Below are 21,688 nucleotides of genomic sequence, written 5' to 3' on the forward strand. Positions count from 1 at the left end.
TATAATTTTACAAAAAGTGAAATCCACTCCTAAATTAGATTTTGTAAAATCAACTGTTCTCACAAAAGTTTGGGGCAAAAGTAAAGTACCTTGTAGTCTTTATTAATTAAAAAGCATTTAGGTTATTGTTTCAGTTGCTGCTTTATTTATTTTATCGCATCCAAATACTTTTAAAAATGTTGGTTTCTCCATCATCATTACTTAGGATTTATTTGTCCCATTTTGAACATTTTAGTTTTAATGTTTGAAAACTTTTATTGTTTGCCTTGGTTTTGAAATTGAATTAGAATCAGTTTCTAATCAACGTGAGTTTATCTAAAATAACCGAGGTGACGTGGCATACTTAGTAGAGGGTTACTGTAGATTAACTATCCGGGCGTCACATCCGGCAAGGTGGAGGATGGGGTGGCGGGCGGAGGAGGCTGGCCGGTGTGGGGAGGGTGTTGTGGCGCCGACGATGTATGAATGGGAAAATGGAGGGGGAGGGGATCTCAAACTTTGGGACGTGCTTGTCTGAAATGTGGGAAAGTTACAAACTTAGCCCCCGTTTAAAATTTCGGACATCTCGTCGGTTGGGGATAGGACGGTAATCTCGCATCTCCCCAATATTTACCTAGAGCGAATTCGGGCGAGGAGAGGGTGTTTTGCTGCCCACGGGTGGCGCCCATGGTGTATGAACAAGGCTGACAGGTAGGGCGGTTGTGTCACGTCTGAGTGAAGTTACACACCTGCCCCTATTTAAAATATTTGCCTACATCAATTTCGGCAGATGAGGGTTTGTTTTGCCGCCCACGTGTATGAATAGGAAAATGGAGGGAGAGGGAGAGGTCTTTCGGACGAGTTTGAATCAAATATGTGTTTGCCGCCCATGTTTGGCGTCCACCGTGTCTGAATGGGATGACAGGCAGTCGTCTCACGTCTGACTGAAATTACTAACCTACCCCTATTGATAGCAGTGGAAATCGGGCCAATAGGATGTAAATTGTCAAGGGTATAATTTCCATCTCACAAACACTGGCTTCGGGCAGCCGATAAAAGAGAGCGAGTGTTTTGCCGCTTCCTTCAAAATTTGGGAAAATTAGCATTCACATTTACCCTGGGCCCTCGCAACTAAATTTCACCTTTATATACGAAATATGATTTAAATGTCATGACCTTCGAATTCAGTAGGTTGGATACACTTTGAATCAAACAGTTATTCATTTTGAATGGACGAACTTTTTTAAGTCATGCAAATATTTTTTTACATTGTATGAGTATTTTTTTAATGGCATGCACATTTTTTGAATATCATAACTTTTTCATACGCTTGATTAACATTTTTTGTACACTTTTAGCATTTTTTAATATTATATAAAATACTTTAGAAATAAAATTATATTAAATAATAAATGTAAAAAATAAAACAAAAATGTGATGAAAAAAGGAAACACATGTATAACATCAGTGTGACGTCAGCAGGCGCGGTCACTGGGCTGATACATGGAGGTGGGAATGCATGTGTGCATGATCTTATATACTCCCTCCGTTCCTAAATACTCCCTCCGTCCCAAAATTCTTGTCTTAGATTTGTCTAAATACGGATGTATCAAGTCACGTTTTAATATTAGATACATCCGTATCTAGACTAATCTAAGACAAGAATTTTGGGACGGAGGGAGTATTTGTCTTTCTAGTGATTTCAACAAGTGACTACATACGGAGCAAAATTAGTGAATCTACACTCTAAAATATGTCTATATACATCCGTATGTGGTAATCATTTGAAGTCTCTAAAAAGACAAATATTTAGGAACGGAGGGAGTATATGTGATGATTGATTATATGTAATTTGTTACCAATGATGTTATACTCTTAGCTGGTTGCATTTGCGCGGAAAGTTTAGTACCAATGGTGATGCTATTCTTTCATAAAATTACATTTCTGTTGATTCATATCACACTAAGCTCTTTATGCAAAGAAGAAATGGAAAACCACAATAGACCATTAGTTTTGATGTTTGCTGTTACATCTAAGCTTCTGCTGTGAAATTACTTGTAGGGCCGAGATGTCTGGTGAACGCAAACAATTGGAACTTCATACACGGCTTACTAAAACGGTGGTCGAAATAAATGGTGATTGCCCTGATCCAACTCCGGAAGATGAAAATAAAAGAAAATACTTCCCCATGATTGGTACAATTGTTGTGGCGGCACCAGACTTCTGCTTCGTGGTAGTGAAAAGTTCTTTAATAGAAAAACGTGGAATTTACACAATTAATCGTGATGGAAAAAGTATTAACATTAGAGCTGAAGACTTTATTTTATCAACTGGAACTTTGGCTGGGTTCTATCTTTATCACCACCAGTTACCATATGATATCGAGAAGGTGGAAGCTGTTGTATTTGGTGAAGAAGTTGAATTGTTTGATGTAGTTTATCTTTGTGACTTAACATTTGGACTTACCGAGCTGTCCTTTGACCTCACAGATGGTCATGTCATGTAAGTTTCTTTTCATAAAAAGTTTCATGTTGTTTTCTCCTAAAATGTTTTGTGGATCCTTTTGTGTTTCCAATTTATAAATGTATTTCTTGGTCCAGGGATACAGATGGAGTCAATTTTGTCCATAATTTTGCTCAAAGCTTGCACACTGGCCAAGGTGCACCCGTTTTTTCTGGAAAGGGTAAACTTGTTGGCCTATGTATTCTGAACATACAAGGCCCATCCATTGCTCTCACTGTGACCCAAATAAAACAGAATCTGATGAGGATATACAAAACTAAGGTATGTAATACGAATAACATTGTTTACATTTACCCTTATTTATTTCTAATACAAATATATTTCTCAATTTCACATTGTGGTTCTCTTTGTTTGCAGACACTCGAGAAATTCTTTGAAGAAGTATGGGCGTCAGCAGGAAATGCCAAGGCACCAGCTTCAGCGATGGTATGATTCCCCTACCTCTCCCTCCTATTTTTTTCTGTTTGATTTTGACATCTCTCTCCTTCAATCGACCGAAGCTTGCTTTGTGACGCTTTGAGCTAGGGTTTTGGCTGCGAGTACACTCATGTAGCATGGTTTGTTATGGGGCTCTATCCCGAGCTCCTCTGTGGATCAGGTTTTATTAGGCATTGCTACTGATTTCCATTTCTTTTGTATTCGGTGGCTGGAATTTTCATGTCAGGATGTCGATTGATTGGACAGATGGAAGGTTAGGTTTTGACTTTTTTAGAGTTTGAGCATAAATAGAGAACACTTTTAACAAATCATTACATGGAGGAGATGGCTTGGTGCTTATCATCTCCAAATAGGCTATTAAGGGCTTATAGGAAAATGAAAGACTGCGTGAACTAGGTCTTGGAGATGTTTGTAGTTGTGTCATAGATAGACTATCATCAGGTACCATGTTCTGCATTGATGGAAATGCTAAATATGTCGTGTAGCTGCGTGTGAAAAATATATGCTATGTTTTCGGAGGAACTTGCAGTTAATTATCTGTTTGCATCTTGATTTTTGATTAGTCAGGAATCACACTTGTCCACCTTTGTTCCTTTGGTTATGTGGTTTACTCCCTCCGTCTCTGTTTACTTGGCATGCAGATATTTGACCAACAAAACATAGGCTATAATGTCACAAAGATTATACCGTTAAATTCGTATTAATATGTAGTTTCCAGTGCTATACTTTTTATGACATAGATACTTAATATATAATGGGTTAAAGTTACGGTCAAAGTTTAATCATGGAAAACGAGGGCGCCATGTAGTTAGGGATGGAGGGGGTAGCTTTTTTTACATTAGTGCATTGATCCTAGTACTGCTGCGGCTAGCTAGAGTGCATCGATTCTAGTACTCGTCACACAAAGAATCTCTGAAATTAGCTAATCGAACAACACCATCACAAGTAGATCAAAATTTTCATGTAGACCTAGCTAGATACAGCCCTCATAATAATTTGCAAAGAACAAAAGAATTGGCTAGTCCACACTCTAGCTAATTATGCAACAACACAATCAGAAGTAGAAATTTCTCACTGAAATTGCAAAGGCTAAAGGAGCATTTGGTTCAAATCTTGTTAAGTGCTGCTTCCAAGGGTAAGGCAGGAGGTGCAGAAGAGACATATGTAGAAGGGAGAGTAAGGTGTAGTGCTACTACTTGTTGGCCAGCGTCCAGCTACAGTGGCATCATATCTATCCTGCTTCCCCCAAACATGCAGGGAGTCCATATTGTAGACTATTTTCTTGAGTGATTGAGGAGGGAGCTCTGAAAATAATCTATTTTCTTGCATCTTACTGCGAGGCTACCCCTTCAAAAAATTCTCACTGTCGGTGTGCTACGAGCCTATGACAGTGGTTTTGACTTTATTTTTGGTTGTCATAATAATAAGCACCCTTACCACATAACACTTCATATGCACTTGAGCTTGCTATTTCTTGCTTAGTTTCTGCCCCCATACCGATCACTATCTGGTGTCTGCTTTAGATCCACAAAGAGATCAGATGAAATGAATAGCAAGAGGAAATCATGCTTACACTTCTCTTTGAAAATTGTAGGTACAGCCTGAAGAGTGCGCAAAAAGCAGGAGTTCTAGATGAGACAATGAAGGGCGAGGGTGGCGCAGCTTAAATCAATTATTCCTTAGCATGCTTGTCTACTCAGATATTTATGATACTGCATTCTATCGACAACCATCTATTTCTTTATATATATATTTTTTGTCTGTACCTAGTATTATTTCTTGCAACCATGATCAATGGCTTTGCTGGATGGGATTGAAAAAGAATGTGCTGGACCGACAATTCGACATGCATGGTATTGTTTTATCTAAAGGTAAATACACCACAAGTGCCTAAACTTGTCCGGCGCGTTCAGTTTAGTGCCTAAAGTTGCAAAATACGTAAAAATGGTGCCATAACTTCCAAATGATGTATATACGGTGCCTTCGCTCGTACGCCGCCGTATGCGCCACCCGCGTGGCTTGACAGCTGGCGTATGTCCCACATGTCAGTGGGTGTGAGCGTGGGCAGAGCTGGGTGTTGTGGTTATTTTGTAGAAAACCACTTGGGATTTAATTAATTATCCCAAGAAGTCCCTCCAACAGCGAGAAGTGATTGTGTGTTATGTTTGCGCATAGGTACCTCGAAGGCTGTGGCCTTTCATTCTAACTCCTCGCCGCTTCGTTTCCTCGTATCTGCTTTCTCTTTCGCATGATTCGCGATCAATCCGAGGCTGCGATGGCGGAGGTCCTGTAGCACCGCGACTGGCGTCGGAGGCGATGGACGACCCGCGTCGTCGTCTTCCAGACGAAGCAGCTCCTTCATATGGTAACTCGCACCCTCCCTGTTTTCCTGCATGACGAGTATCTCTTCCTCGTCAATGACATCGTGTAGGGTTTGCCGGAGTGAGAGTAATTTTCTGGCATGCTTGATCTTCATCTTTCGTCCATGCCATGCGAGATATTGTGTATGTGGATTGTTTTTTCGAGAAAACGCAAAAGAGTTGCGTTTCATTGCATTGAACAGGAAGACTTCGGGGGTACAACCTCCAGAAAGGAGGGACACACACACACACGCACACACACACACACACACCCGACCGTCCTCACCAAGTGACTACAGCTAGGTGAGGAGGTGCCCTCAACTACAGACACGCAACGACATTAGGCCTCGCCCAGCCTTGCCTCCAGCCAAAATGGCGAAGCACCGAGACTCGGGGCAACACGGCAGCATCACTGCCATTGCCAGGCACTTCCAGGGACGAATGCAGCTTCAGGACAGCCCAGGCCGACGTACCTCGCACCCATGTGCCTAGAGAGTCGGCGGGTGAAAGGCAGGGCCTGATTGGAACTGGTGTAGCATTCATTGGGGAGCGCCGGCGCAGGCAAACGTTGTGACATGCTCCTTGTGTAGCAGAGTACGTCAGAGCGATGCATCGCCAACCACCATCTGCCGCATCAAGTACTCCACTTGCAGCCAAAGCAGCGCCATCAAGAGGGGAGCGGCGTTGAGACGCCGCCGCTGCCCGGTCCGGGAGGCCGGACCTAGGATTTCTCCCGGTGCTCAAGGAGGAGGTCCGGTCAGGGTCATGCCAACTCCTCCAAGGAGGTGACGGCACCCTCGGGCGTCGCCGTTGACAGCGCAGGCCGTCGCTGCGCAGGGATTTCGCCCCAACCCAAGAACGAAGGACCTCAGATGCAGTGGCAGACCGGGCATGGCGAAGAATCGTTGGAGAAGACCAACACACATGGGGGAAGCCTAGAAACGTTGTCGTCACAGGAGTGGGCACCGACCAGCGCAGCTCCAGCAGGCCGGCCACCGCCAGGAGCGCGTCCAGCAGGCGGCTGCAGCCACCTGCACCGCGCCGCTGCCGCGCTGGCCCGCAGCCTCCGCCGCCAGGATCCGCCGGGGCACAGCGGAGCAGCAACCGTCAGGGTCGCCGTGCGCGTTCTTACTAACCCAGCGGCAACCGCCGGCAGCGGCCGGGAGGGGTGGGAGGAGGGAGAAGGGTGGGTGGGGGCAGAGTGATTGTCGCGGGCCTGGGCGGGCTCGTGCGGCCCAGATCTGGGCGCCCTCAACTCTGCCGCATGCATCAGCGGCCGGCGGCCGCCATGGCAGCGCCACGGCGCACACAGTCCACGCCATCTCGACCTCCCCGCGAGCAGACGGCCGCCCGCCGCGCCATCGCGCGCTCCCGCCGCTCCAGCGCGCCCAGCAGCATCGCGCGAGCACACGAACGAGGGCCCCGCCGCCGCCGTCCACCGGTGAGGGCTTTGCCTGCCGGCATCCTCCGGTGACGGCGAGGGAGGGAGGGGAAGGAGGGGAGCCTGGGCGGCGGCTAGGGTTTCGCCTCCCGAGTCGCCCTTGGGAGCGACGCGGGGGCTCGTGGGGGGGGGGGGGGTGGGGGCAGTCCTCTTCGGACCCAAAAAGTGTATGTGGATTGTTGCGGAGTAGATATGGGCACATTGTTCTTGAGTTTTGCTAGGGTTTATTTGGGGGTTTTGGAAGTAGGCGCCTCTTCCTGTCAAAGTAGTTGGTTATGCTTGTGTGCGCAATAAATTATCCTATAATATTGCTCAGATGTGATCATTTGCCTTGTTCGTCATTTCTGCTCAAATCTGGAGATTGTTCGAACTGAAAAATTAGAAAGATTTGTAACTGAATTTTGGATACAGATGACGTACAGTTAACTGAATTTTGGTGACACCTGATTGTACAGTTAACTGAATTTTCGTGACAGGTGATGTACTGAATGTGTGCGCTGCACTGAACTGAATATATGTGCTGAGTGTGTGCAAGTGCAATGCATTAGAGATGTAGGACTGTGTGCAGTGTATGTAAAGTAGATAACTAAATTGTTCTTCATAGTTAACTGATATTTTGTTGTATTGAATAGTACAGATCACTGAATATTGGTGCGTACATAGTCATCTGAATATTTCTGCAATATAGATCACTGAATATTGCTGCAGATGATCTTCATGATTTCCTCTCCCTTTGATTTGCACTTATAGATCACATCTAGTGTTAGTTCATGAATGAACTTCTGCTGCATTATAGTTCATGAATGAACTGCTTCTTTTGTTGGGGTTCAGAGACAACATAGACCCTTTTATTTTGCTTTGGTTCACAGACAAAATTGTGATGCAATGGTACTGCTGTGTACTGCTATGAAGTTCATTTTGGCATGAAAACTCTGATGATATGTTGTGTACTGCGGTCTAATTTATATCTTTGCATTCTGATATCATGTTGGGGGTTAAAAGATGAGTGTTGTGTAGTGCTGTCTAATTTATATCTTTGCATTATGGCCAATTTATATCTTTGCATTCTTATATCATTGCATTCTTATATCATGAAAATTCTGATGATATATTGTGTTCAAAATTATTATATCTTTTCATAATATTTATAACTTTATAACTTAATATTTTTGATAATTTATGATATGCTATGTTCAGCAGTATTTCACTCTGCAGTCTGTGTAAGCTGTTCAACTTGTTCAAACAGTAAACTGCAGCTGGTCACCGGCGCCAACCATCTGTAACAACACAGGAGAAGTGGGGAGCAGACAAATGACGCCGGCCTTTTGGCCTCCTCGTCCCCACTGCTCGCCGGCCAAACAGCAACGACGAACCTGAGAAGATTCCACCGCCGCCACTGCCGTCGTGTGGATAGAGTTAGGGATTTCATTTCACGATTTGGGAATTAGGGGAATTAGCATCAGAGGGATATACACTTCTAGGGGTTTTCTGCGACATTTAGTTAAAGTGCAGGGGTTCCTTGTAAAAAGACAGCACACACAGCTCACAGTGCGCCCGCAGCCACTGACGCACCGTAGCCCGTCTTCAAGCTGTGGCCAGTGGAAAAGCAAAAGAACAAGAGGGAGATGGCTTCAGCAGAAACGGGGACTCGCGGGTTATCATCTCGACACTATTTGATCTCGCGTCTTTTGTTTATTTGGGTATTACCGAATGAGCTGACGTCTCTTCACCCTCTTCATACATTAGCATGTCAGACTTTTTTGGGGGAGAGTTCTGGATCGGGGTGCTCAAGCCTCAAGGGGGTCATGGAGTTCAATGTTTCCCGATTCGATGGTTTTTGGTAGCCAGTGTGTTCATTGCAGTGCTTGCAGACATGTATCGATGCAGGCACAACACTCATTTTTATGGCACTTGTGATTAATTAGGTCACCAGACCTCCAGTAATGTGTCACTCATGAATAGCCATAGCCCATAATGCTGACACATACGAACATGAAGTTTCTGCACCCGACTTCATATGCACCCTCGTGAACAATAAAAAACAACTGAAATTTTTGAAGACAAACTTTGAGGAGTTCTGAACATGCGTGCTAAGAAACATTCCAAAAAATGGTACCGTAAAAAAAACTTGATGATCTGAGAAAGAGACTTTTTGGAGTGTCAATTTTGTTTTTTTACGGAAGCATTTTCGGAATGTTGTTTCTTCATGAAATTTAGCATGCATATTCAGAATTCGTCAAAGTTTGTCTCCAAAAAGTTTCAGACTTTCTTAATTTTTAACTATTTTTTTATTTTACTGTTTACGAGGGTGCATCTGAGCTCGGGTGCACAAGGGTACTTTCAGTATTAATCTGCATTGATTGCAAATAGGGTGCGAGATTCTCTCACACAAACAAAGAAATGGTCCAAAAGAAAGGAAAACAGTTTTATTCTCCATTAGCTTCGCCCTTTAGAGCATCTCTAATAACACCCTATTTTATGGCCTAACCGTTTTTAGGCTTTTGGGACTAAAAAACAGCTGCCCTACCCCACAAAAAAAAATTGAACTTTTCCCCCTTTCAAATCATGGTACTGTTCATGTCCTCTGAGTCCAGGCACCAAATCGCCGCTCTCTCCAGATTGAATTATCGGTGGAGGAGTAGCTTCCGAGAGAAGATAAGGTTGGGGGAGTGGTAGGAAGCCTGACGTGAGCCACGTGAGGTTGGAGAGGAAAAGATCAGTAGGTTGTTTTTAATCATTTTCCAAAGAAATTTACTTTAGGGCAGCTGTTGAAGATGTACAATTTTTTGGTGCCAAAAAGAAATCACTTTTTGCTGCCCTAAATTTTACTCCAAGCACTTTTCTGTGCTGACTATTTTGTTTGTAGTATGAGACAACAATGTGTATCTGAGATACAATGGGGATGGCAGAAATGAACACATAACTAAACAAGGATTTAGCTTAGGATTCTTTAAGCACATAGGCTACAATTAAGTGCAAATGCCTCAGAATATGTAGCAGTCTCGACTTCACAAGGACTAACAAGCAAAAAGAAAAAACAAGCGGGTCCATACTTCATAGAGTGGAGCGACAACAACCAACAAATAGTCTCAACACAAAACCGGAGACGGAGAATATGCATCCTTTTTGTTATCAAAGTACTCATCTCCGAACAAACCATACGGTATAGAGTAGAAAGCTGGTATATAATAACGATCTCTTGGTTCAGACCAACTGTCATTCGACATGCTACAAAATCAAAAAGAAAAAAATAATGTTAATATCAATAACTGAATCAGATTAATCAACGAGGGGTCAACTTAATGGGGTCTTAATGTTATCACAAAAAAGTACACGTCTCCGAACAAACCATACTGTAGAGTAGGAAGTTTTTTCTTTTTGAGGGAAAAAAAACGTTGTCTTGGTTTTAAGCTCACAACTCTAGGCCTGTGGGAACATATAGCATTAACAAAAGTATCATAGAAAACCTTATGGGATTTTCAAATTAAGCACTATGGATTTTCGGAATGAGCTCTAAAATTTCAGATATTGTTCCTTCAATTCCTTATCAACATTACTCCCCCTTCGTCCCTCTACTTTAACCATCGTTTAGGCCTCATTTGGTTCATAGGGTAGGAAATATCATAGGAATAGGAAAACTATCATAAGTGAGATGACATGTATCTCAGTTCCTATGGAAAGATGTCACTAGGATAGGAAAATTTTCATTGGGTCTAGAGTAATGTTTTCTTTCCTTTGAAAATGTGAAGTACTGATTCCTATCCTACATAGGAATAGGAACCTATTCTTACAAAGTAAAGGGCTCCAAAGGAAAAAAAAATCCCTACAAAATTCCTACCCTTAAGAATTCTTACAAAATTCCTCTAAACCAAAAGAGGCCTTAAATTTCCTAGACTTGTTCCATAGATCACTCAAATATCTCAATTGATCAATTCTTGACTACTTAATCCTGTAGGATTTCTAGCATCTGATTCATAGGATTTCACTAACCATGGCATCTGATTCCATGTTCTTACCTATTCTTGCGTTCTCAAGTTCCTACATAGGAGGCCAATAGGAGTAGAAACATTGATAAGCCCATGGAATCATAGCCTCAGTAAGCTGCAGATCAGAACTTGAGCCTTCGGGCTACTATATATCCAAGCAAGATATGCCTACTTAATGTTGGGAATCTTGGGATGGTAAAGAGCGTGGAAAATTGTGAAGACTGTGCATGTTGTTGGAACAGAAACCATGTACAACATGTAAATCTCAGGGCATCAAAAAGAGCTTCCTCAAATCTCAACATTATACCATTACAAAAAATGTTAAGACATACCATTGTTCATCAAAATATCCCAAGACTTCCTGAATTTTTTCCCTCGGTAGGTATGGAGTTTCTTCATCATGGAAGAAATTCATGCCAATCAAATTCCCACAAGCATCAATAAGAGGCCCTCCAATCCCAGCCTATAGAACAAAGAAAAACATAAGTGACACCAGAAAAAGGGGATGCAAAAAAATGGTAATGCGTAATTAATACACAAATTCAATGATGCATTGATCATATTTCTAATACAAATAATTGTTTTGCAACATGCGAAACATACAAGCAGGCAAAATATACATATACCTTGGTGATTTTACAAGTGGAAATCCCAAGCTCTTCGCAAGCAAGTTTGCTTTTTCTGTCAATTAACACCCCTCTTGAGGCCATTAATTTTGGACGTTCAAAGAGACGCCCTACAGCTAAAACCTCAATATTAGGGGTGAAAGAAATACGCTCTTCCACATCCACTGCACAAGAACTGTAGGAACCCATGATCTCAACAACTGCAACATTATAGCGTAGATCATAATGTTTCAATGTCCCCGTGACATGTTGTTTATTATTAAGGTGCACTTCAATCTGCAATGATAAGGTTAAACCAGTGTCATAAACGGACAAACAAAAGGCACAAACAATGATGCGCATTGCCAATACCAACCCGCAAGTTATCATCAATCTTGTTTCCATCGCCAGAAGTTTTAACCAAACTTGCTGTAGTAAGGATTCTCACGGGATTACAGTTTATATATACGCCTGTGCAAGCAAAACACCTTGAATTTCCTGCACACATCATAATTTGGTCAATAATAATCGGGGAAATAAGGAAAAATAAAAGCGAGAATACGACGAACAAAAATCACCATTGAATGAAGCAAGTGAGACAACACATTCAGACATAGTTAAAGCAACATTTTCACTGAGTGTGCTCCAGGTATTATCCTCAAATTCCTCTTCAAAAGAGTTAATCACATGCGTACCATCTGTTTAAAGAAACACGACATGTCAGTTGAAAATTAAGTGGTTGCAACAATGAAGGGGTACTCAGAAAATTAATGGAAAATAATGGGCATATGATAATATTAATTACCAACGAATGAAGCAAGGGAGACAAAACTTTCTGATAGTTCTGACTCAATCTGTTTGGTGCGTTCACTCGAGGAACTTTGACAGGATTTAACCAAGTTACCAAATCCATCTTCAAATGTAATATCTGGATGGATAGGTCCTAGTTAATTAAAGAAACATGGTACAGGTAAACAATTGTGAGTGCTACAACAGTTTGGCTGTGTAAAAATACTTGCAGGGGCAATAGAAGTATGAAGACTCACGTTGCATAAGTTTTGTTCAGATAGCATTTTGCTTTTTGTTAAAGCAACCTATGTGCTTGCCTCTTCGCTTGCGCATGCTTTTCTGCATCTTCCCAACCCTGGAGTCGATGAAACAATGTCATTTACAACTTGTAAAAACCATTATACTGGACACTATATTGACATTGACATTATAATAAATTATAATATATAAGCTAGCCTGGTATCTTAAAATACAAGTAACTTCACAGCAAAAGCCCAAAACTGATGAATCAATAATGAAAGCCGTGTACAGAGAAAGACACCTAGTGACATCAAACACCTCAACTAACCTAAAAAGAGAGTGAGAAACTAGCTGAGATGACAGCAAGAAAACAGATTTGCTAGCGATAAGGCATTAAGATAATACAAAAATCTAAGGGGCTGCTTGCATCCTTTGCCCAAACAGAAATAGCCCACCTAGCCTTGATGGGCTAGCTTTCTGCCAAAAGCAAGGAACCGCCATGGCAAGGCGTGCAGGTGCTGCAGGCAGTGTGGGGGTGAGTGAAAAGCTAGCAGTGTGGGGGTGAGTGAAAAGCTAGCAGTGACCATAGCAGCTTTCATACTCCTTTTACAGCTAAAACATCAGCTCTAATGACTGATTTTTCTGTTGACCTGCTGTTGCGTGTCCTGTTTTTTCCTATAATTTTTTAATCTCCTCTTCTCTTGTCAGTACTGTGCATATTTTGATCAGAGACTTGTACTTTTGAAAAAATTCAATGACACTAATCAAATCACTTGATGTACTAAGATTTTTGTTAAGAAAACAGATTTTTGTTGTTGCCTGTCATGTTTTTTCCTTTTTGAATCCCCTCTTCTCTTGTACTAAGCACTGAACATATTTTGATCAAAGACTTCAAACTTGCTGTAGTAAGGCTTTTAGGGTTAGGAAATATAGAGTTTGGGGGTAGGGGTTACCTTCCTCCGGCTGGTTGACCACCGGTGGCAGCGGGCATCGGGCGGCACGGGAGTGCGGCGTGGGCGCCATCAGCAGCACTGGTAGAAGAACGGCGGGGGGCTGGATCCGGGCGGGGGCGCCTCATGAACGTCCCGTATAAGAAGGGGCAGTGGAGAGGAAAGGAGTCGAAATCGAGGCGGAGGCGGAGGCGGCGGCGGCGGAGGGGGAGGGGGGTGGGGGGTGAGTGATCTCTCTCTCTCTCTCTAAAGATGCTCGAAGACCCGCACCTGCACCTGGCCGGCCCGGCCCGGCCCAAGTCTAAACTTGCCTGGCACGGCATGGCCGGCACATTTACTTTCGGTTTTTTAGGGGAGGCCGGCACATTTACTTACTTAAGGGTTGCATTTACTTACTTAAGGGTTGTGCCGTGCCCTTTTAGTATACTAGATGACCTGTCGCGCGAGACAAATTTGAAGCAAGAACTAAAAGAGACTACTTTGTTTTTTTTCTAGCAGACAATGTTGATGTATACTCTTTTGCGAAGTATCGTGGATCTGCATAAAAATATTTTTTTCTCATTTGTAATGTCGTGCTCAATTTTTTTATTCAAATGGCAAGCAAATAAATTTCTTTACTTAGGCTGGAGGCTTGCATGGAATATTTCTTTCTTGAATGCGGATCAAATCATCAATATGCCAGACAGAAGGGAAACCAAATAGCAACGACGAACAATTCAGTTTGCGATTAAGGAAAAGAATTGCTGAATTTCAAACTCGAAAGAAGGAAGCACTAAGTTAGTTTCTGCAAAATAGGAAAATTTGTATTGTTCTAACACTAATAGATTACAGAACAAAATCTGTCCAATAGAAAATTAGGCTTGATGCACTCAATACGCTTTAACGGGCAATAGTGTGGATGGCCTTAGGACCGCACAATCTCTAGGAAGCTATCTATTTATGAACGGAGGTGGTATGAAACAGAGACATGGTCCATGATTTAATCTAGTGATACTAATTACAGCAACATGCACATGGAGCAAGAGGGGGCACAATCTCGTGTTGTTGCTCTCTGAAATAGAGAACACTTTTATATCGCTCAACATGGTGGCTGAAGTAGTATGTTCGACTGGTGGTGAGAAGGATGACCCCGGCTCCCAGCTCACTACACACCAAAAATTGGTAACTTATATCTAGGATTAAACCATTTGGAAGCTCTGTATTATACAATAAAAAACCGAAAACAAGTTTCACAATGGCAACCTAATTAAGAACATGCTCTCCTCAGTCACATAATCATTTAATGAAAAAAGAGAAAGGATCTAGAGCACATCACACAAGTCTACTGTGATCAGGAGCAGACAAGAACAAGGGACATTCATATTTCATCATCAATACCTCCTACACTATACACAGCCTGTAAAAAATATAAAACTTAAAATGTTGTGAAACCAAAAGAAAACACACTGTAAAGAGATGTAAAAGGGACATGCTCGTTAAACTTTACAATCTCTTCCAAGGATTTTTTTATGAAAAGAAAATGTAATGAGTCTCATTGTCAAGAAACTCGTGATTCTCAATAACAGACCATGATATTAATTTCTGAAGTAACATAATACAAGCTGTACCTTCAAATGTTGCTTGTAGTCGCTTTCTTTTAGAATTTCCTTCATTGACCAGCTTATCCCTGAAAAGTTGGCAAGAAAATCAATTTCATAAGTGAATCTTGTGCAAACCAGGAAGAAACAGAATCAAGACACCAAAAGAGAAAACTGGGACAATCAACCCCCACCTTGTACATGACCTTGCACTTCGCCGGTCCTGCAGAATAACAGCGTGCAATGAATGAATAGGAAGATTGATCTGAGCTGCACACACAAAAATATTTGTTGGAAGAACTTTTTGCAGGGTAGTGGATTTTCTTGCTTAAAATTTAATGAGTGAACAAAATCTAGAAACAAAAAGTACATCACTAAGTTGCGTGTTTCCATGGAGCAGCCGTGGCTTCCCTTTGAGCCACCATAGCCACTGTTTACGCATGTGCAGGTTGCCTCTGTCAACAACTCTTATTATCCGCACCTTCCTAGTTCTGAAATTAAAGGAATGGAGCACATAGTTTAAAGATTTAAGAGAATAGTAAACAACTGCAGGTTTCAAAGGTGTGGTAAATTTAACTTGCAAATTTGCATATGTAGACACCCTATAATGTAAAGGATGGCAGTGCCAAAATAACTAAGATACATGCTCTTATCTTATACGCTTTAAAACTTGAGAACATGATTGCCGCAGCTTGCCGCGGCGTGTGTATTTTTGTGGGAAAACATGGTAATATGTGCAGAAGTAAAGAACAAATCGCGTGGATGCTTGTTGGCATGTATAAAATCATAAGAGCATGACGGGAGAACCATGATCATGAAATCAAAATAGATGGATTGCTAGTGCAAGAAGAGAGTTCAGTTATCACCTCAGCTCACCTGGGAAGAAACAACAACTTCCATTTCCAAAAGAAAGATATACCTGCATCAACAATTCTTGATCTGTCAAGAATCCCAACAAGGGGAAGTAAGAAAATACCACAAAGATGAAAATGAACAAAAGAATACATACACGTGTGAAGCTGCTGATAATGGAAGTTGACTATCAATAATGTTGTCGGGTTGCTCTTGCTTTCATTCTACCGATGTCCTCTATAGTACCTCGACCACCGAGCAAGTTTGGAAATGGCCAATATTTGTTTTTCTTGTGAAACATTCTTTGAGATCCCCACATTCTAATTTCCACGAATCATTCAGGTAATCTCGGACTGATAAAATTGCATATTAAAATCATGCTTTAGATAAACTGATTGAAACATTGAGAGAAATCAAATAATAGGTGCAGCAGTAGCAACCTATCATGCTTCTCCCTATCTGTCAGCAGATCCAACCACCACAAGGTCCAATCAGAAGCCCCAACTCACTTGCAATTTACAATCCATTTCCTACATCAAATTAGAGAAATAAACTGGAATCACCGGACCACCAACTATAACAATCAGTGTTATAGATTTTCTTCACTTATGTGAAATAGGAATTTCATGTTGTTCCTCTTGCAAATTGAGAGAAATCAAATAATAGGTGTGTTGGAAATATGCCCTAGAGGCAATAATAAAATGGTTATTATTGTATTTCCTTGTTCATGATAATTGTCTATTGTTCATGCTATAATTGTATTAACTGGAAACCGTAATACATGTGTGAATACATAGACCACAACATGTCCCTAGTAAGCCTCTAGTTGACTAGCTCGTTGATCAATAGATGGTTATGGTTTCCTGACCATGGACATTGGATGTCATTGATAACGGGATCACATCATTAGGAGAATGATGTGATGGACAAGACCCAATCCTAAGCATAGCACAAGATCGTGTAGTTCGTTTGCTAAGAGCTTTTCTAATGTCAAGTATCGTTTCCTTAGACCATGAGATTGTGCAACTCCCGGATACTGTAGGAATGCTTTGGGTGTACCGAACGTCACAACGTAACTGGGTGGCTATAAAGGTGCACTACAGGTATCTCCGAAAGTGTCTGTTGGGTTGGCACGAATTGAGACTGGGATTTGTCACTCCGTATGACGGAGAGGTATCTCTGGGCCCACTCGGTAATGCATCATCATAATGAGCTCAATGTGACTAATGAGTTAGCCACGGGATCATGCATTACGGAACGAGTAAAGTGACTTGCCGGTAACGAGATTGAACGAGGTATTGGGATACCGACGATCGAATCTCGGGCAAGTAACATACCGATTGACAAAGGGAATTGAATACGGGATTGATTGAATCCCCGACATCGTGGTTCATCCGATGAGATCATCGTGGAACATGTGGGAGCCAATATGGGTATCCAGATCCCGCTATTGGTTATTGGCCGGAGAGGTGTCTCGGTCATGTCTGCATTGTTTCCGAACCCATAGGGTCTACACACTTAAGGTTCGGTGACGCTAGAGTTGTTATGGGAAATAGTATGTGGTTACCGAAGGTTGGTCGGAGTCTCGGATGAGATCCCGGACATCACGAGGAGTTCCGGAATGGTCCGGCGGTGAAGATCGATATATTGGACGAAGGGTATTGGAGTCCGGAAGTGTTCCGGGGGTACCAGGCTATGGCCAGCATGACCGAAAGGTGTTTCGGGAGCCCCGGCAAGTGTTGGAGGGCCTCATGGGCCAAAGGGGAAGGGGCAAACTAGACCACTAAGGGGTGGTGCGCCCCCACACCCTTTCCCACGTTACTTGGGGAGGTGGGGCGCCTCCACCTGGCTTGGGAGGCGAGCTTCCACCTGCTTGGCTTGGGGGGCAAGCCTCCCTAGGATTTTCCCTAGGGAGATCCAATCTGCTTGGCCACCGCCCCCTAGGGGAAACCCTAGGGTGCCTCCCCCTCTCCCCTTGCCCCTATATATAGTGGAGGGGTGGGAGGGCAGCCGCACCTCTTCCCTGGCGTAGCCCTCTCCTCCTCCAACTCCTCCTCCTCCGTAGTGCTTAGCGAAGCTCTGCCGGAGAACCACGAGCTCCATTGCCACCATGCCATCGTGCTGCTGGAGTTCTCCCTCAACTTCTCCTTTCCCCTTGCTGGATCAAGAAGGAGGAGACGTCCCCGGGCTGTACGTGTGTTGAACGCGGAGGCGCCGTCCGTTCGGCGCTAGATCGGATCTTCCGCGATTTGAATCGCTGCGATTATGGAGATCATGGTGTCATGCCGGTGACGAAGGTGATCATGCCGCGCCTCGAAGATGGAGATCAAAGGCGCAAGATGATATTGGCCATATCATGTCACTTTATGATTTGCATGTGATGTCTGTCATGTTTACATCTTATTTGCTTAGAACGACGGTAGCATAAATAAGATGATCCCTCACTAAAATTTCAAGAGATGTGTTCCCCCTAACTGTGCACCGTTGCGAAGGTTCGTTGTTTCGAAGCACCACGTGATGATCGGGTGTGATAGATTCTAACGTTCGCATACAACGGGTGTAAGCCAGATTTACACATGCGAAACACTTAGGTTGACTTGATGAGCCTAGCATGTACAGACATGGCCTCGGAACACAAGAGACCGAAAGGTCAAACATGAGTCGTATAGTAGATACGATCAACATGGAGATGTTCACCGATGATGACTAGTCCGTCTCACGTGATGATCGGACACGGCCTAGTTGACTCGGATCATGTATCACTTAGATGACTAGAGGGATGTCTATCTAAGTGGGAGTTCATTAAATAATCAGATGAACTTAATTATCATGAACATAGTCAAAAGGTCTTTGCAAATTATGTCGTAGCTTACGCTTTAGTTCTACTGTTTAAGATATGTTCCTAGAGAAAATGTAGTTGAAAGTTGATAGTAGCAATTATGCGGACTGGGTCCGTAAACTGAGGATTGTCCTCATTGCTGCACAGAAGGCTTATGTCCTTAATGCACCGCTCGGTGTGCTGAACCTTGAGCGTCGTTTGTGGATGTTGCGAAACATCTGACATACACGTTTTGATGTCTACGTGATAGTTCAGTGCGTAATGCTAACGGTTTAGAATTGAGGCGCCAAAGGTGTTTTTGAAACATCACAGAACATATGAGATGTTCCAAAGACTGAAATCGGGATTTCAGACTAGTGCCCACGTCAAGAGGTATGAGACCTCTGACAAGTTTCTTAAGCCTGCAAACTAAGGGAGAAAAGCTCACTCGTTGAGCATGTGCTCAAATTGTCTAAGTACTACAATCGCTTGAATTGAGTGGGAGTTAATCTTCCAGATGAGACAGTGATGGTTCTCCATAGTCACTGCCACCAAGCTATTAGAGCTTCGTGATGAACTATAACATATCAGGGATAGACATGATGATCCTTGAGCAACTCGCGATGTTTGACACCGCGAAAGTAGAAATCAAGTAGGAGCATCAATTTTTGATGGTTAGTAAAACCACTAGTTTCAAGAAGGGCAAGGGAAAGAAGGGATACTTCATGAAACGGCAAATCAGTTGCCGCTCTAGTGAAGAAACCCAAGGTTGAACCCAAACCCGAGACTAAGTGCTTCTGTAATGAGGGGAACGGTCACTGAAGCAGAACTACCCTAGATACTTGGTAGATGAGAAGGTAGGCAAGGTCGACAGAAGTATATTGGATATACATTATATTATTTGTGTACTTTACTAGTACTCCTAGTAGCACCACGGTATTAGATACCGGTTCGGTTGCTAAGTGTTGGTAACTCGAAATAAAAGGCTACGGAATAAACGGAGACTAGCTAAAGGTGAGCTGACGATATGTGTTGGAAGTGTTTCCAAGGTTGATGTGATCAAGCATCGCATGCTCCCTCTACCGTCGAGATTGGTGTTAAACCTAAATAATTGTTATTTGGTGTTTGCGTTGAGCATAGACATGATTGGATTATGTTTATCGCAATACGGTTATTCATTTAAGGAGAATAATGGTTACACTGTCTATTTGAATAATACCTTCAATGGTCTTGCACCTAAAATGAATGGTTTATTGAATCTCGATCGTAGTGATACACATGTTCATGCCAAAAGATATAAGATAGTAATGATAGTATCACATACTTGTGGCACTGCCACTTGAGTCATATTGGTATAAAACGCATGAAGAAGCTCCATGTTGATGGATCTTTGGACTCACTCATTTTTGAAAAGATTGAGACATGCAAACCATGTCTATTAGTATATATGCATGAAGAAAGTCCATACAGATGGATCGTTTGGACTCACTTGATTTTGAATCACTTGAGACATGCAAATCATACCACATGGGCAAGATGACTGAAAGGCCTCGTTTTCAGTAAGATGGAACAAGAGAGCAACTTGTTGGAAGTAATACATTTGATGTGTGAAGTCCAATGCGTGCTGAGGCACGCAGTGGATATCGTTATGTTCTTACTTCACAGATGATTTGAGTAGATGCAAAGAATATTTACTTCATGAAACACAAGTCTGAATTATTGAGAGGTTCAAGTAATTTCAGAGTGAAGTTGAAGATCGTCGTGACAAGAGGATAAAATGTCTGTGATATGATCATAGAGATGAATATCTTAGTTACGAGTTTGGCACACAATTAAGAAATTGTGGAAATTGTTTCACGACTAATACCGCCTGGAACACCATAGTGTGATGGTGTGTCCGAACATCATAACTGCACCCTATTGGATATGGTGCATACCATGATGTCTCTTATCGAATTACACTATCGTTTATGGGTTAGGCATTAGAGATAACCGCATTCACTTTAAATAGGGCACCACGCAATTCCGTTGAGACGACACCGTATGAACTATGGTTTAGGGAAACCTAAGCTGTCGTTTCTTAAAAGTTTGGGGCTGCGACGCTTATGTGGAAAAGTTTCAGGCTGGTAAGCTCGAACCCAAAGCGGATAAATGCATCTTCATAGAATACCCAAAACAGTTGGGTATACCTCCTATTTCAGATCTGGAAGCAAAGTGATTGTTTCTAGAAACAGGTCCTTTCTCGAGGAAAAGTTTCTCTCGAAAGAATTGAGTGGGAGGATGGTGGAGACTTGATGAGGTTATTGAACCATGACTTCAACTAGTGTGTAGCAGGGCACAGGAAGTTGTTCCTGTGGCACCTACACCAATTGAAGTGGAAGCTTATGATAGTGATCATGAAACTTCGGATCAAGTCACTACCAAACCTCGTAGGACGACAAGGATGCATGCTACTTCAGAGTGGTACGTAATCCTGTCTTGGAAGTCATGTTGCTAGACAACAATGAACCTACGAGCTATGGAGAAACGATGGTGGGCCCAGATTCCGACGAATGGTTTGAGGCCATAAAATCCGAGAGAGGATCCTTGTATAAAAACAAAGTGTAGACTTTGGAAGAACTACTTGATGGTCGTAAGGCTGTTGGGTGCAGATGGATTTTAAAAGGAAGACGGACAATGATGGTAAGTGTCACCATTAAGAAAGCTCGACTTGTCGTTAAGATGTTTTCTGACAAGTTCAAGGAGTTGACTACGATGAGATTTTCTCACTCGTAGCGATTCTAAGAGTCTGTTGGAATTATATTAGCAGTTACTGCATTATTTATTAAATCTTGCAGATAGGATGTCAAAAACATTGTTTCCTCGATGATTTTCTTGAGGAAAGGTTGTATGTGATACAACCAGAAGATTTTGTCAATCCTGAAAGATGCTAACAAGTATGCAAAGCTCCAGCAATCCTTCTAAGGATTGGAGTAAGCATCTCGGAGTTGGAATGTACGCTTTGATGAGATGATCAAAGATTTTGGGTTTTTACAAAGTTTATGAGAAACTTGTATTTCCAAAGAAGTGAGTGGGAGCACTATAGAATTTCTGATGAGTATATGTTGTTGACATATTGTTGATCAGAAAT

General features: G+C 42.4%; 1 protein-coding gene, 1 long non-coding RNA gene and 1 pseudogene across 5 annotated transcripts; all 3 read right to left on the reverse strand.

Annotated features, from left to right (window-relative positions):
• Positions 1-6,063: 6,063 nt before the first annotated feature.
• LOC109750307 (uncharacterized) lies at positions 6,064-6,764 on the reverse strand (annotated as a pseudogene).
• A 2,897-nt stretch (positions 6,765-9,661) lies between these two features.
• LOC109750318 (uncharacterized) lies at positions 9,662-13,590 on the reverse strand. 4 transcript variants are annotated; one of them, XM_020309279.4, is made up of 8 exons: positions 13,315-13,590; positions 12,379-12,476; positions 12,138-12,275; positions 11,911-12,030; positions 11,709-11,830; positions 11,354-11,629; positions 11,060-11,190; positions 9,662-9,969 (listed from the first exon to the last, which is right to left on the reverse strand). In XM_020309279.4, the coding sequence occupies exons 2-8, from the start codon at positions 12,383-12,385 to the stop codon at positions 9,831-9,833; spliced, it is 933 nt and encodes a 310-aa protein (XP_020164868.1). In that variant the 5' UTR covers positions 12,386-12,476; positions 13,315-13,590; the 3' UTR covers positions 9,662-9,830. The 4 variants fall into 4 exon arrangements, with proteins under 4 accessions (XP_020164868.1, XP_020164871.1, XP_020164869.1 ...); XM_020309282.4 differs by having other exon boundaries at positions 11,911-12,000; positions 12,138-12,260; positions 13,315-13,583; XM_020309280.4 differs by having other exon boundaries at positions 12,138-12,260; positions 13,315-13,583.
• Positions 13,591-13,794: 204 nt separating this feature from the next.
• Positions 13,795-15,223, reverse strand: LOC120962622 (uncharacterized). The gene is made up of 3 exons (XR_005753346.3): positions 15,083-15,223; positions 14,919-14,977; positions 13,795-14,455 (listed from the first exon to the last, which is right to left on the reverse strand). It is a non-coding gene; the product is annotated as an uncharacterized lncRNA (long non-coding RNA).
• Between the last annotated feature and the right edge of the window lie 6,465 nt (positions 15,224-21,688).

The sequence above is a fragment of the Aegilops tauschii genome, chromosome 4 (genome assembly GCF_002575655.3).
Source record: "Aegilops tauschii subsp. strangulata cultivar AL8/78 chromosome 4, Aet v6.0, whole genome shotgun sequence".
NCBI classification, from domain to species: Eukaryota; Viridiplantae; Streptophyta; class Magnoliopsida; order Poales; family Poaceae; genus Aegilops; species Aegilops tauschii.